The following is a 14,572-nucleotide window of genomic DNA, read 5'->3' on the forward strand; positions in this document are numbered from 1 at the left end:
ACCTCCAACCGACCAAATATTTTCTCAATTTACAATGGATGGGTTGGCATTTGAAATCTGTGTCAATTCCACGAATTTCAAGTGTTGATTTTAGTGTATGATGCCTTCTCTTGTTGGCATAGATCCCAAGGTGCTGTCAAACGCTAATTTTCTACAAAAATTTAGGGTTTTACAACAGAAATCCTCCTACTATCCACCAAATCTGGCTGAGATTTGTTGAGAATGGTTGAGAAATGCTAAGATCTTTTGAGAAATTACTAGAAAGGATGAGAGAAAGCCAAGATGAGAGAGAAATTTAATTTTCTTCATGAGAAAACCCTAAAATGTGTCTGTTGCCTGCTCTAGCCTGCATTTAATGCAGTCATCTACTACTAGGCACTTGCAAAATGTTGTCACTTGATTAGCAATGATGTTGCCAGCCCTTGGAAGGTGTCTTCTTGTTGTCCCTTGCCTATTGAGGCCCCTAGATGACTGTGTTCTGCAGCAAATTTATGTTCTGTGATAAAAAAATGAATCAACAACTCCCCCCCTCCCCTCTCTCTCTCTTCCCCCCAAGCTATAAAATAATTGAATGACTAAGACCTAGCCCCCAAAAACTTTTTCTTAGTTTGCATGGGTATTTTTACCAAGTGGTAGCCTTTTAAACTCATTTTTCAGCATTATACAATCATTTAACTAATTTTCATGATTAAATATGCCAGAAAATTAATTTTAGCCCTTCTGACCTTGCCCAAAATTAAATAAGACCATCTATAATTAAAATGGCTTGGTCATTTACAACTTGGAGTGGTCCCCAACCTTTGTTGACCCTTAGATTGACATTAATTAATTACTTAATGCTAGTCCTTTAAGGTCAGGTCAAAATTGACACCAACTAGCCTCCAAAGCGCTACTGGCATAACTTATCACAACTTTTGCTTTGACATCCATTGCATCCTCAGGATCCTTGGCCTATTACCATGAAATAGTTGCCATGTGTATCACATGTGTTACAACCTTGCACATTTGATTTATAACTTAATCAAATGTTATTGGCAAGATTAAAGTATCTCAAAATTTCATGTCCCCGTGACAAAGGCTATGACCACCACCCAAATCTATGATGATCATTGCTTGGCTTTTTTCAGCATTTTTTCTTGACATTTTGCATGAAAGTATATTTTAAGCTATAAATATTAAATTGGGTGTACTAGCCCAAACTTTGACCTCTTGTCCAATAGTTTAGTTCAAACTTTTGCACTAAGGTTCACAAACCAACGTGCCCTTTCCGCTCGAACATAAAATAAATAATTAATATTTGGCTCTCAACTATTGAATGCGTGCCATTGATGGATGTGCCCATGTCCTCCACAACTTGGCTGCCAAACAGTTTAGGAGCTTATCCTAAGCCTGAAAAAACATATTGGCAACATATGTTCTACCCACAAAGCAAAGAAAGTAGACAGTTGAGGCAATAACATTTTCTGATGAAATGATTTGCATTGTGGAGGTGTTTGCTGTAGGATGGAATAACTCTTGTTTAAAAGCCCATGGCAGCCTGTTTCTAATGGTCTGATGATTTCACATTGTCAATCTAGCATTGTTGTCATCGTTGGTTTTGTTGTGCAAGGTGTCTAGTATAATGCCCTTGATAGCCTGCAATAGTCTTTAATGACTCTCTCTTTTTATATTGTAAGATTTTGTGTGGTCTGCATCTCTCTCAAAGGCCAATGAAAGGTGTGTGGCTTTTGATAAACTGCTCTAATGTAAGCTTTCAATCATTATGATAACACATGCAGGACCAGTGGAAAACAAGTATCCTTCTCGACACGAAGAGAGTTCTTAAGGAGAAGGAGCTGAATGATGTTGATTTAACCTGATTAGTGCGCACCTAAAGAGGGTTGAGAAAGGCAGGACGTGGACAGAACACCAAATTTGAGTTGCAAGCTCATCATGTCATCCATGTCAATAAGTGCCACACTGCAGGGATGTTTTTCCCCCTGGCCGCCTTATTACATGCCCATGGCCACGCGTTCAAAGTATCAATTCACCTTCCAGGCTTTTGTCTGGAAGCCGAGATTTTGCAAAGACGGACGTTGAGTTTATCCAAGGTATTTTGCAACGAGAGCTCGACGTGTTTTAATGGGGTATCATGGTTCATAATCTTGGTTAACTTTGAGATGGGACATAATGCATATGGGCACATCCACTTTCAACACGCACGCGTGCTTCCAAGTTCCACATTGGATGCGAGGGCCTGTTTGCCTCAGCAGCTAATGCGACTGGCTGTGTCAGTAGTTCTCATAGCAAGATCAAATGCAAAGAACGGAGCGGGATTGGCGCAAGATCTGACATACTGGCCAGCCATATGATACATTCTCTCAGTCCATCTCCATGAGAGAGATCGATCCGTCGGATAATAACCGTAGACGATGCGCTTTAAGCTTTCCATCATCATCATCATCATCATTATCATTCCACGGCACCTGTTTGATCTTCTGCAGGTACCAACTCAGGAGAGTGTGTGTGACATTACCACATTTTTAGTCTCGACGTAGTACCATCGGTCCCGACAGTATGTGGGGATTTCTTTGGAGGCTTAAGATACGTTATGGATACGATTGTCATGCTTGTAATCTTCAGTGCTGCGTGTGACTTGACTTTGATTTTTCACTAGTTCAGAGTTGAATGTTCCATCAATTCCATTGATTAAACACTCCAGGTATGGTGTGAGATTACGAAAAAGATGGAGAACGTGGATATAAGGCACCCCCCATATGTGCTTTAAACCTTTGAACGTAACATATTAACTTGCTTTGGACCTAACAAGAACAATATATGAAAGCTTATGCTTCAAGGTCCAAATGGTGATACAAATCACAAGTTTGAATTTAGCCCAAACTATATATTAAGGCAAGCTTCTAGTTTCAAGCAAAGAAGTTATAGTGCTAGTCAAAAGTGTGGTAGTAATACGAGCACAAGCAAGAAAGCCAAACATATGGATTTGAAACGTAAGGACGAAACGCAAGGATCTCAAGATTTTACACCATTTTACACAAAAGTGTGACTATGGAGTAGGTAGTGTCGAAGCTAACAAGGATGCCAACAATATCTTAGTTGACACTCCTTCAAAAAAGAAACTCTATCAAAGTCCATTTTGATAGTGAAGATACAAATGAGGGAACCCCTTAAATGCTTCTAAAATAAACAAAGCATTATTGTCACATTAAAGTTCGGAGGCTAGTTTAAATGGATAAGATGTGGCTACCAATGGTTATTAGCAAGAAAAAGAGGAATATAGGACCCACTAGTCTTATGGTGCATAGTGTCCCCAAACTTACACTTGGCTTTTATCATTAGCACTCATTGGAATAGTATTAGCATGCCTTAAACTAACAATTATTAGATTATTGAGTATAGGCAATGCTACATTCATATCAAATGGAAACAAGGAGGTGACATGTTTATGTATCATGTAACCAATAAATTGATCATGGAGCTATTTTGTGAATGAATCATTTTAATGTGGACCATTTACTTGACATTTAATCAGACTTGAAAATGAATGCCTTTTTAAATATTTTAATATGAATTTTTTTATTCGGATTAACATGTGAAATGAATTTAAAAATAAATATATTGTTCCAATATTTCAAGTCTATGTTAAAACAATGCATACTACTATGATGTGTTGTCTATTATTGCAATAAATTTTTTGGAGGATGTATTATAATATGCACAAAAAATGACAATAAAATACTACATTTCGAAAAGGACTTTGACCTTTATACACTCACATGCTAATTTAGTACAAGTTCCATTATACAATTTATTTTGAAGCTTGAACTTTCCATAGAAATGGCACCATATGAATATGTAAGGGTTGTTAGAATGGTAGCCATGTTAGAGGTTTGACAAAACAAATTAATATATAGCCAAAAGAATGAAAGATTGCAACAAGTTAGTTCGACAAGATTAATCACTATTGCTTTTAAATTTCAAAGTCCTAGAGCATGAATAAGGTAAACGAATCAATATCATCTTAAAGCTTTTACATTAATGGCAACCCAGTTCATTTCGTACATATAGTTGTTTAAAGCTTTCTTAGACATTAGCATTCTGTTACAATCCTTTGTCATTCCATTGTAACCTCATTAGGACTTTTGCAATTCCATTTGCATGGAGAAATTTGAGACTTGCCTTGCAAATGAAGTGCCTTGACAAAGTAGCACATTGCCACTAGGTATGACATCCATGTGAGCATGACCATTGGATTCGCACATCCTTGTTTGGTATTTCGTGATGTAAGTAGACTTAGAATGTCATATGAAGTGTAGTTATGTGTGCTACTACAAGGATGACCTAAAAAGGTATCTTAAATCTACAATCTTAGAGATCTTGCTTTGATGTATGATGGGATTTATTGCTAATACATAGTCTTTGATAGTTGATGCCATGAACACACTATGTATTTCTACCATATTGTAATCATGCCCTCTAATTTCTATTTCCCTTTTCCTATTATGGTTAACCTATTATGTATACCTATGGTTTTGTAGCATTATCTCTAAGCTTTTTGTCCATTGCTTGATATAGTATGATCTCTTTTCACAATGCCCACAGTAGCATGTTATATTCTTGTATACAGCACATCACTAGATAATAACACTTTGGCAATCTTGCCATTGCTTTCTTGAACCTTTGGTTTGAAGATTTATTAAAAACGGGTGTTTTGTGGAAGAAAATCAAATATTGTGTATGGAGTTCAAAGGGTTTTTTGTGCGTATGTCTTGCAATTGCTTTCTTGAGCCTTTAGTTTTAAACTCAACCTAAAAAGACTCTCTTTTATAGTTGAAATCTGAATTTTCCTCCAAAACCTAAAACAATGGTATATTTGTTGAAGCAAGATGGTGTAGTTTTAAGATTTAATCTCACGTCTCTTTGTATATGTCAAAAAATTAACCATACGAATCAAATGACATGCTAACAAGGAGCAAATCTAGAGAACTTAGAGAAGTATGGGCAAGACAAGAGTAGTAAGAAGTGAAGGATGATATAGGAGAAGCATGAGAATTCATTGTAAAGGTTTGATTGAGAGCCCATACATGTGGAGGTTGAAGCCATGCCAATGAGGTTATGCTTAACATACCCAAATGTTCTGTTGCCTTTCATGAGGCACTTTTGAATATGCGAGTGCATGATTAGCAATGACTCTAAGGTTAGCCCCATAATCACACATCACCTTCCTCCGATGGTGATACACCTTGATTCTCCAATCGTGGTAGTTTCCTCTTTATAGGAAACTCTTCCATGGATTGCATCATTATTTATGTAATTGACTTAGCATGCAATCATGCTTTATATTAAGATTCTATTGCACCATATTAATTTTAGCAAACCTTGATCTATCCTTGCATATTCTCAACATCCCCTCCCAATAGTAGGTTGTGCTCTTTTTTACATTGGATGATTTAACAATCCTACCCCTTACTCTTGGCCTAGTATAGGATTAACTCACAACTTTATTATAGCTTTGGTAGAGTCAAATGGATGGTGGATAAAGAACCCCACCCCCCAAACTACAGTGGTTGACCTCTCAAGTTACAATATTGGGATAAGTTACAAGGGTTCTTGAGAGAGTATTTGCTCTTCAATTGCTCACTTGATATTTTTCTTTGTTGCTTGGAACTTTGGACTCTTGCTTTTTGCTTTGTGGTATTTAGTGTCTTTGGTCTTCATGTTGGTGCTTGATGCTTGTGGTTCTTCTTATCTCCTTGTGTTTATGTCCTTGGTATTTTTCCCCTAGCTTTAGCCTTTCTTTGGCTTTGGCTCCTTATGGGTGTTGTGATTCTTCTTTTTGATGTTCATGCTAGTCTTCTTAGTATTTTTGGTTTTCATGTTGCATATTCACTTAATTTAGGAGAATAAGACATCATATGTTTTCTTCTCTTTGATACAATACATTTTGAAAGCTTGAGAATTATATAGACACTTGAGAGAGAATTTGGATCAATTACTTCTTGGTATATTTTAGGATAATAAGACATCATACGTTTTCTTCTCTTTAATATGATACATTTTGAAAGCTTGAGAATTATATAGACACTTGAGAGAGAGAATTTTCGCTCAATTGCTTCTTGGCATACTTGTGCTTTAGGAACATGACATTAGTCCTTGAAAGGTACCATAGCTTTAGCATGCAATAATGGTTTGTTGTTTGAAAGCTGAGCAATGGAATTGGCATTGATTGTTGGCCTCACAAGGTTCCAATTTGGACTTGAGATATGATAGTATTCATTTATGACTATAGCAAATTTACATGAATCTACCATTTGTAGTGCATGTTTGAAATATTTATTTCCTTTTTAAGGAGTCTTAATACATGAAAGCACACACAAAGTAAGATGACAAGGTCATGAAGTGTAATTTTGGTAGCATACAACATCTACAATAAAAAGGATGACTTTATAATCCTACTATAAAGAAACTCATTGTTAGAAGTGATGTGTTCTTTGTTGAAAATGTAGCTAGTTCTTCCTCCCATGTAAAAGGCAATTCTTTATCTCATGTTAAAGGAAATGTGTATATACTCTAGATCTCCTTACTAGTCTCCTTTCCTTGTTTCATATTGGACATACTAATGGGGAGATTATTTCTTTGCTATCTACACAGACTCATGTGTGGCCACCACATATATCTCTCAATGATTTGAACTTGTTGATAGAATAATGGATTTTGATAATGCATTGCTTGAAGATAGGCAAACCATTGATGAGTCAAAAGAGTGGCCTAAATGGCATTTTTCGACTATAAAAGGTATCAAATCGATGACTTCTTTTCCTATCAAGACTCATACTATGATCGCTTTTTATTTTTCATTTGCTAATGATCTTGCTCTATACTCAAAATCACACATGGGATTTTATTTGACTTGCATTTAGGGGAAAATGCCATTGATACTAGGTTGACCTAGTGGAACATAAAAGTCAATAGTAGCATTGATAGCTACAAGACTTAGCTTGGTGTAAGGGTTATGCTAAGTAGAAGGGGTTGACTATGTTGAGCCTTTGCACTTACTTCATGTATGACTACCACTCAATCTCTTCTTGCATTGGTGTTGTACATTATTGTAATATTCCGCGTGGAAAAAAAAATGGGACTTACGGAAAAAAAATTTAAATTCCCCCCCCTTATCCCTCCAGCCGACTGACGAGCTGGAGGGGGAGGGAAATAGAAGGAGCTGTAAGCTCCTTGGTGGAGCCTGTGGAGGGAGGGAGGACATGCAAGCCAACACGCCATGAGGAAAGATCCCCCTCCCTCCACTATTTAAACGAGGGGAGGGGGCCGCTGTACGAAGAGGCTGGGCCGTGAGAGAAGAGCCGAGCGCCGCCATAACTCCGAGCTGAAGGGAGGAAGACCAATCGCCACTGCCACGCCGACATCTGCCCTCCACCATTGCCATCGACTGCTGCAGTCCGTCCAGTCCCGCCGATCTGCTGATTAAGCTTTCCCCCCCACGTGGAAGCTTTAGAAGCTTCCTGGGGGGAAGCTCCTAAAAGAACCTTCTTAGCCCCCTTTCACCCCCCCTTATGTTCTTCTTTAAACCCCCTTTGTTTTCCCCCCCCCCCCCCCTCCCGGGATTTTTAAACCCCTTAAGGCCTTGTTTCCCCCCTTCCCGAGTTTTTAATTCCCCCCCCTAAGGCCTTGTCCCCCCCCCCCCCCCCTCCCGGTATAATTCCCCCCCTAAGCCTTGTTTTTTCCCCTCCGGATTTTAATCCCCCCAAAGTCCTTATTACCCTCCGGGTTTAAATTTTCCCCCTAAGCCCCCTTGTTTCCCCTCCCGGTTTTAATTTTCCCCCCTTAAGCCCTTGCCCTTTTCCCGTCCTCATAGCTCTTTAGACTATTCAAGTCACACCCATAGGCCTACTTTGTCCTTAGGCTACCTTGCAAACTTCCATTCTCTTACATTAATTCCTTCACTCACTTTTTAGATCTTCTTGTGCAAGTGCTCTCTTAATTAAGCTTTGTGTTCTTAGTTTTATCAAACAAGCCGGTGTCCACACACTCCCATGTCTTAAAAATCCAATTCTTCATCATGGCCTCGTATGGTATTCCGTAAGGGAGAAATAGCCGTGTAAAAGATAAGGAAGGAGAAGACGGTGGAATTCCAAGAAGAAAAAGAAAAAGGCTATCTCACATTCGAACTACGATGCCACCGAAGAAAGTCCAAGGTGTAGCTGCGGGAGGGTCATCTCCCGGTATCCATGTGGATATCTCACCTCAAAGCCAGGTTTTTCTTCTTGGTGTCAATTCGGTTTTAAGTCTGTTAAGGATAGGATATATTTGTTCGAGTTATTTTTTAACGGAGTTAGCTTATGAATGACAATGTATACAAATTAGCTTTCTTCAAATTGCATCAAGCATTATAAAATTATAGGCAAGATTAACCATTTACTATAAGTGTAGAAATCATATCTTGCACCATTAGTCTTATTCTTTTCGCAACGAATCATGGTAAAATGGCTAAATTCATTGAAAGGTTTCTTTCGATGCTTAAAATTACTAGGGAGTTATCTTTGCTAGTTGCACATCTTAGCAAGACAACGGTTGTTATTTGGCACGAGTTCATCTTTAAAGAAAACGGAAGTTAAATGTTAGGAATTAACAAGTATAAAAATTAGGTATACGAACTCATTTGGAAAGAAAATGTAATGGGGAATTGCTGGATGACACTCTATTAACACTTTTCCCCTGCTATTTGAGGACTTGGGACTAATAAAGTGTGTATACACTAATTTCTCAGCTAGGCCTTTTGTCCCAAGGAGTATTGTCGCCTTTGTATCATCTTGGCATTATGCTATATGCCAAATTAAACTGTATTGATTGGGAAAGTTAATTGTCACAAGGATAGTAAAACTGTGACAAGACAAGTAAGATTACCTTCCACAAGCTAACCGAACCAATCTAAACATAGAAACATTCATACCCTAACACTTGACTACTTTCGTTATCGTAAGGACAATAATTTCATAAAGATAAGAAACTAGGGTTTGTCCCTAAATGAAGAAACCCTAGGCCTGACATACGTCAGCCTAAAGAATCTAAACAAATTATTCCATCGCAGGACTTGCGCAACATGAATGAAATCATTTTGTGATTGATTCACAAGGAAAAAAGGAAAGAACACTTCCTTAGCAGTTTGCCATACAACTGGGTTGATTAATGGAAATGTTTGTGCTTGTTAGAGATTTTAGGGCTCTGTTTGAATTATGAATTACAAATTAAATAAGTACCTATACTTCAGGTTAAAGGCCTGAAGGGAGAGGCAGCTTCAGTTACCCCCGACTGCCTGCCTGACCCTAACCAAGGGGGTTGTTGACCGCGCCGGGAACGTGGACCGAACCCGCCGCGAGAGGTCTCTCCGTTGAGTTCTACTTGGAGCAGGAGGACGCTTGGGTGCCAGGGGGGGCTCTGGCCGTAAATCCCTCGCCTTCCGGGTCCTGTACAAGAGACTAACGTGACTCGGGATTGGATCTCGAGGCCCGCATACTAGTTGACGGGCGGAAGCTTGGAATAGTGATCCCTGGAGATTACTGGTTAGCCTTCGGGGAGATTATGGACAAGCCTACGGGCGGAACTTCTTGTATTTCAAAGATAAAATGATGAGATGCTAAAAGAACTTGCTTGATGTTGTTTTTATATGTCACGTGATAAGATTACGTGAAGGAACCAGTGCTTAACAAGATTAATTAAAGAAGCTGATTGTTATATGTCAAATTAATGTGTTAGATAATTACATAACTAAAACAAACCGAGGAAAGTGCGGAGGATGGGCCATGGGTCCGTCCTACGGTTGGGTGGTCCCGGTTAGCCGGGAACTTTTCTCAAAAATCTCGAAGAACAGCGGAATGATCATCATCATCAAAAAGAATAGCGAGAATGATGACCTAGAGTTACGTCTTACCCGATTTACGCTGTTTTAGGGGAACGGAATGGGACTATGCCTTATGGCAGAGAGGTTGAGCTTTGCATCCCTCTCGTTTCCCATTCTCCTTGAACCAAGTGCAGCGTGAATCCGCTTCGGACCTGGCATTTCTGCGTAAAGTAGTTCGCTCGGGTCTGACGCTAGTTGCGGTTAGCTAATGACCCTTTAGGAAAACCCTAATTCCGGTCGATCCTAAGTGGGAACGGCCAGGATACTTCCGCTACGTGGCAGACGCGGGAAGAACTAGATCGCAAAACCCGTAACATTCCATGGGAGTGCCGGGCGGAGCTTTCTAGACATCCTTTCCGATGGACTGCTAAGACGTGTCCTGGATGATACTAGGGGACACGTTACAATTATGGATAGAATGTAAATTAGTTGAACATTAAGACTAATTTTCTTAGTGGTGATTTGCACAAGTAGGTATATATTTCTCAAGCTCCTTATTGTGTTGTTATGGGACATGAGGCCATAGTATGCAAATCAAAATAGGCTCTAATGGTCTTAAGCAAACATCCTTAAGCTTTGTTTGAAATAAATGCATATTTCCTAAATTGTGGTTTGTGAAATAGTTCAATTGAGAGTGCACTTTTTGTGAGAAAAGACAAAATCGTTCTCCTTGTCATTAGGTTGTAAGTGGATGATTCGTTGCTCATTGAACCAGGTGACACTACAATTTTTTCCTCCAAAGATGAATTGCACTCTTGTATTTTGAAATCTCAAAATTGGGATTAGTACATTAATATTTGAGTACTTAATGCATATAACAAAATGATGGAGTTGGTAGTGAGATGTCAAAATAAATCAAAATTTACTTAAAAGATTTGGTTTGATGGATATCAGCATGTGATTACTTTTGCATTAGACTTCAAAATGTAGGTGATTTAGTTTATTTATAGTTATAGTAGTCAATTTTTGGGTCTCTTTACTATGTTAGCCTCTTTAGGCAAAATGTGTAGTTTGCAATATCACATGTGAGAAGGTTTGCACATAGCTTAGGTTCAAGGCATTGGTAAGTTATGGAGAGGATCTTTCAATACTTGATTGCGCACATTATTATCCTTTATTTTATCCATGTGGTGCTAATCCACAATTGTTAGTGATTGTGATGGATTGGCTCTTATGATATTAGGATGCCCACTAGCCAGCTTTGCCTCTATCATAAGATGCCCACTAGCCAGCTTTGCCTCATATTGGTGCTTGACATATATGTCACAATAAAAGAGAAAGTCTACTCTAGCAATTTCCACCTATGAGATTGAATCTAGGGCAACCTTTAGAACTATCGTTTAGTGTGTCTATGGCTTAGATGGCTTGGTTTTGACTTGGGTGTTGATTAGTTATCTCCTATTGCTATTTACAATGATTGTGCTAAAATAATTACTAAAATCTAGTCCTCAATGCTCACACAAACCATGTTGGAGTGCACTATCATTCTATATGGGAGTAATTCGCTATCAGTGAGATCAACTTTGTTTATGTGCCTACACATGGTAACTTGGTAGATCTATTTATGCAACCCCTTAGTTGTGCGAAGATCGAAGCTTTTTGGAGAGCTTTAAACAATTTTCATTCCTAGATTGATTTGTCATGTACTTGTGCACAATTATCTTTTGTATCTTCTTCCTTTTTACGATCCTTAATGATAGAGATATGAGCCTCAACTTTATTGTTGCTTGTACTCTTTCTTTGCCCTCTTATGTTGATGTTTGGAAAAACTCTCATATCTTCTTCTTTCATACTTGTATCTCTACCAACTCATGATTATAGAAAAAAAATCTTACATTTGATTCATTGTAAGCTTATTGTATTAAAATAGTTTCTTTTCAATGTGAACACAATATTGTTTAAAGTTTTAGGCCAAGAAAGGTATTGAGTGATTCATGTCTAAGTTTGATCTGGTTGCAAGTTTTAATGAGGTCATTATAGAGTTACAAGTTTTGGCTAATATTGATGCTAATTCTGCTTACTTGTTGTCGTTGTAGTAAACATGTTATCACAACTATGTTAACCTTGCAAGGGTGTCATAATGATACCAAAGTCACTATAGTTGCAATAATTTGAGGTATTGAAACTCTGTAGATATTGTAAATGTGAAACTCAATGAATTATTGTAAGGTTGATTTATTCTAACTACATTATCCCTTGTCTCAATGCAAGGATTTCCAATAAGTGGATGCCCAAGATTTATGAATGTCCATTTTAATACAAATGTCCAACAAAGTCTACTTTGCATATTGCCACAATCTACTAAGTTTGTGATATTGACATTGTCATGTCTAAATAGATTCCCAAATTAAGGCCAAGCGCAACATGCATGACTCCATCCATCACCATTTACTAAGGCGATTTTCATGATTTGATTTGATGAGCACTTGTTTAAGAGAGCTTGTTCAAATGTTGAAGATAGCCTTTGTGGGTGTGTGTATCAAGTTAGAAAGTGAGGACTACATGTTATCTTGCAACTTCTTTGGCACTTACATGTCTAAACTCCATTAATATAGCAATAACTCATGCAATTATACTAACTCAATAGAGGGCTTAATGTGTTGCAAATGTAAATAACCCATGAATATTGGTATATAATTCATGGAAGTAGAAGCATTACTTGTGGCAAGAGGTTCTTGATTGGGCCTTATTGGCATAGAACCAACATAGGAAAACATGACTTGAGACTTGTTGCCTTCGCACCAAAGCCCAACAAAGGGGATCGTTGTGAATTGCTCATGCTACGTAATTGGAGCCTCACTAATGATGAAAGCATTGTTGAGCCACCAAAATCAAGGCTGGCATTGACATTGAATTGGCATGCATTATCCCAACTTCATCAACTTCTCTTCCTTGGTGCTTAGCAATGTGTCCTTCTTTGGAGTTGCTTCCTCCCTTGGAGTGACTTGGAGCCTCCACCCACAATTTTGTAGATGCCATCCATGTTTGTTGGTTGCTCCCTGGTTATTGTTTAGACCTATTGTGAACTTGTGGTTAGCTTCTTGGAGGTTGTTGCTCATGAATTAATGTAGTCTCCACCTCTTTTGGTCATCATCATTAATATTTTTGTGTTCATATAGCTTGATGCCCACCTTCTTGAGGTTGTCACCACAATTGCCATATTCTCTATTATAGCATCCTAGAGTGGGCTCCTAACTGAATGTTGTCATCTTCTTATAACAAACTCATGCCTTTTTCTATTGCTACCCTTCAAAGTCACTTTTTCATCACCAAAATATATGGACGGCTACATTTTTCTGCCCTCACTACCCATATTTATTCAACGTCTTCTTTGACATCCCTCTACTTAGAAGACTCACATTTATCCCTCCATTATTGTGTGCATTCCTTCTACAACTTTTTCTACCCTTCATCAGCCAAGACAAAGTAGTCCTCTCAAAGCACTCCATCATCATGAAGTCCTTGGCTTACCCCTCAAACCCAGTCCTAAAGATAGGGAGGACTAAGGCCATTTTATCATCATTTGATTTCATGCATCACTCTTCCATTACATGTGTTTTCAAGTTAATTTACTACTTTTACATGCTTCCAAAGTGGGAGCACTCTTGAGCTAAAGATCCTCACCCTTCATCAAGAAGACTTGTTGTGAGGAGTGACAAGATCACTATCAAATTAGATTCAATAATGATGTTAGGAGGACTATTTTTTGCTCCCTCGTCCTATTACAAGTGTGCCACACTAGAGCTACAACTTCTTTTCTTCAAGGTGTAGTATAGACTAGCGGGCACACCTATTGTGACAAGATAGGTCATTTATCTTAGGTTGTCATCATTGACCATTGATCCCTAGACAAATGAAGTATACATATATTCTCAAAGGCACTCCTTATGCCAACTCATTGTTCTAGGCTATACAAATTGTTATACACTGGCTATCAAATTCTATGCTCTAAAGAATAAGATGCTAATGAGCACATCAAGGCATTGACAACACGCCCTCATGGAGACAAATGTAAGTTGCCATCAAATTTCTGTGAACGTTTCCTCTCCTACTTCTTACATACTCCAGGCAATAAGATGCCTACAATGTATTCTAATCTGTTTCGAGAACTTGAAGGCCATCAAGCCAAAGAAGCCTTCGTGGAGACCACTTAACAAACTAAAAAGGTTTTCCACACCCGTCTTAGGATTCAATGGCTTGCATGATCCTCAACCTTGCAATACACTCCATCAAGAGGCAATGGCTATTTGCCATTTTTGGCTCTACACCCTGCTTCATCTTGAGATAAAGGTTGTCACCCACTAGGGGTTCCACATGGGCTATACACTTTCACTCCCTTATATGACTCCACAATATAGATTTCACCATGAGTATTGAGGAGATTATTTGCGGCACTCTCCCCTTCTATCCCTCTTCTATTTAGCATTAAAAGGCCATCTTAAGTTCCTTCTTAGAGGATTATGTTTTTCTCCCTCCACAAATATCCTAGTCATAGACACCTTATGTAGCTCCCTTGGTAGATATTTCCTCTTCTTCAAAGTTTGAGACTCTAATTCATGAGTCTTTGGATCCTATTTATAAAGATGATCAAGGGGCTCATGATCAATTGCCACCATTCATTAGAGGAATGCATTTCACTCCTTCCACATTGCAAACATT

The 14,572-nt window shown here is 38.5% G+C and overlaps 1 protein-coding gene across 6 annotated transcripts in view; it reads left to right on the forward strand.

Moving 5' to 3' along the window:
* Positions 1 to 12,081, forward strand: part of LOC148019816 (alpha-soluble NSF attachment protein 2-like) — a 45,548-nt gene extending 33,467 nt beyond the window's left edge. For 3 of the 6 annotated variants that reach the window (XM_087699995.1, XM_087699993.1, XM_087699996.1), the window contains one exon: positions 1,779 to 2,126. In XM_087699995.1, coding sequence (XP_087556121.1) covers positions 1,779 to 1,859 — 81 coding nt within the window. In that variant the 3' untranslated portion in view covers positions 1,860 to 2,126. Of the gene's footprint in view, positions 1 to 1,778; positions 2,127 to 6,651; positions 7,071 to 10,593; positions 10,751 to 11,949 lie in introns of those variants that run through there. The other 3 variants (XR_015694876.1, XR_015694877.1, XM_087699994.1) reach the window with 3 other exon arrangements.
* Positions 12,082 to 14,572: the final 2,491 nt, after the last annotated feature.

Source organism: Lygodium microphyllum, chromosome 19, assembly GCF_053477565.2.
Source record: "Lygodium microphyllum isolate KBCC chromosome 19, Lygodium_microphyllum_v1.1.10, whole genome shotgun sequence".
NCBI lineage: Eukaryota > Viridiplantae > Streptophyta > Polypodiopsida > Schizaeales > Lygodiaceae > Lygodium > Lygodium microphyllum.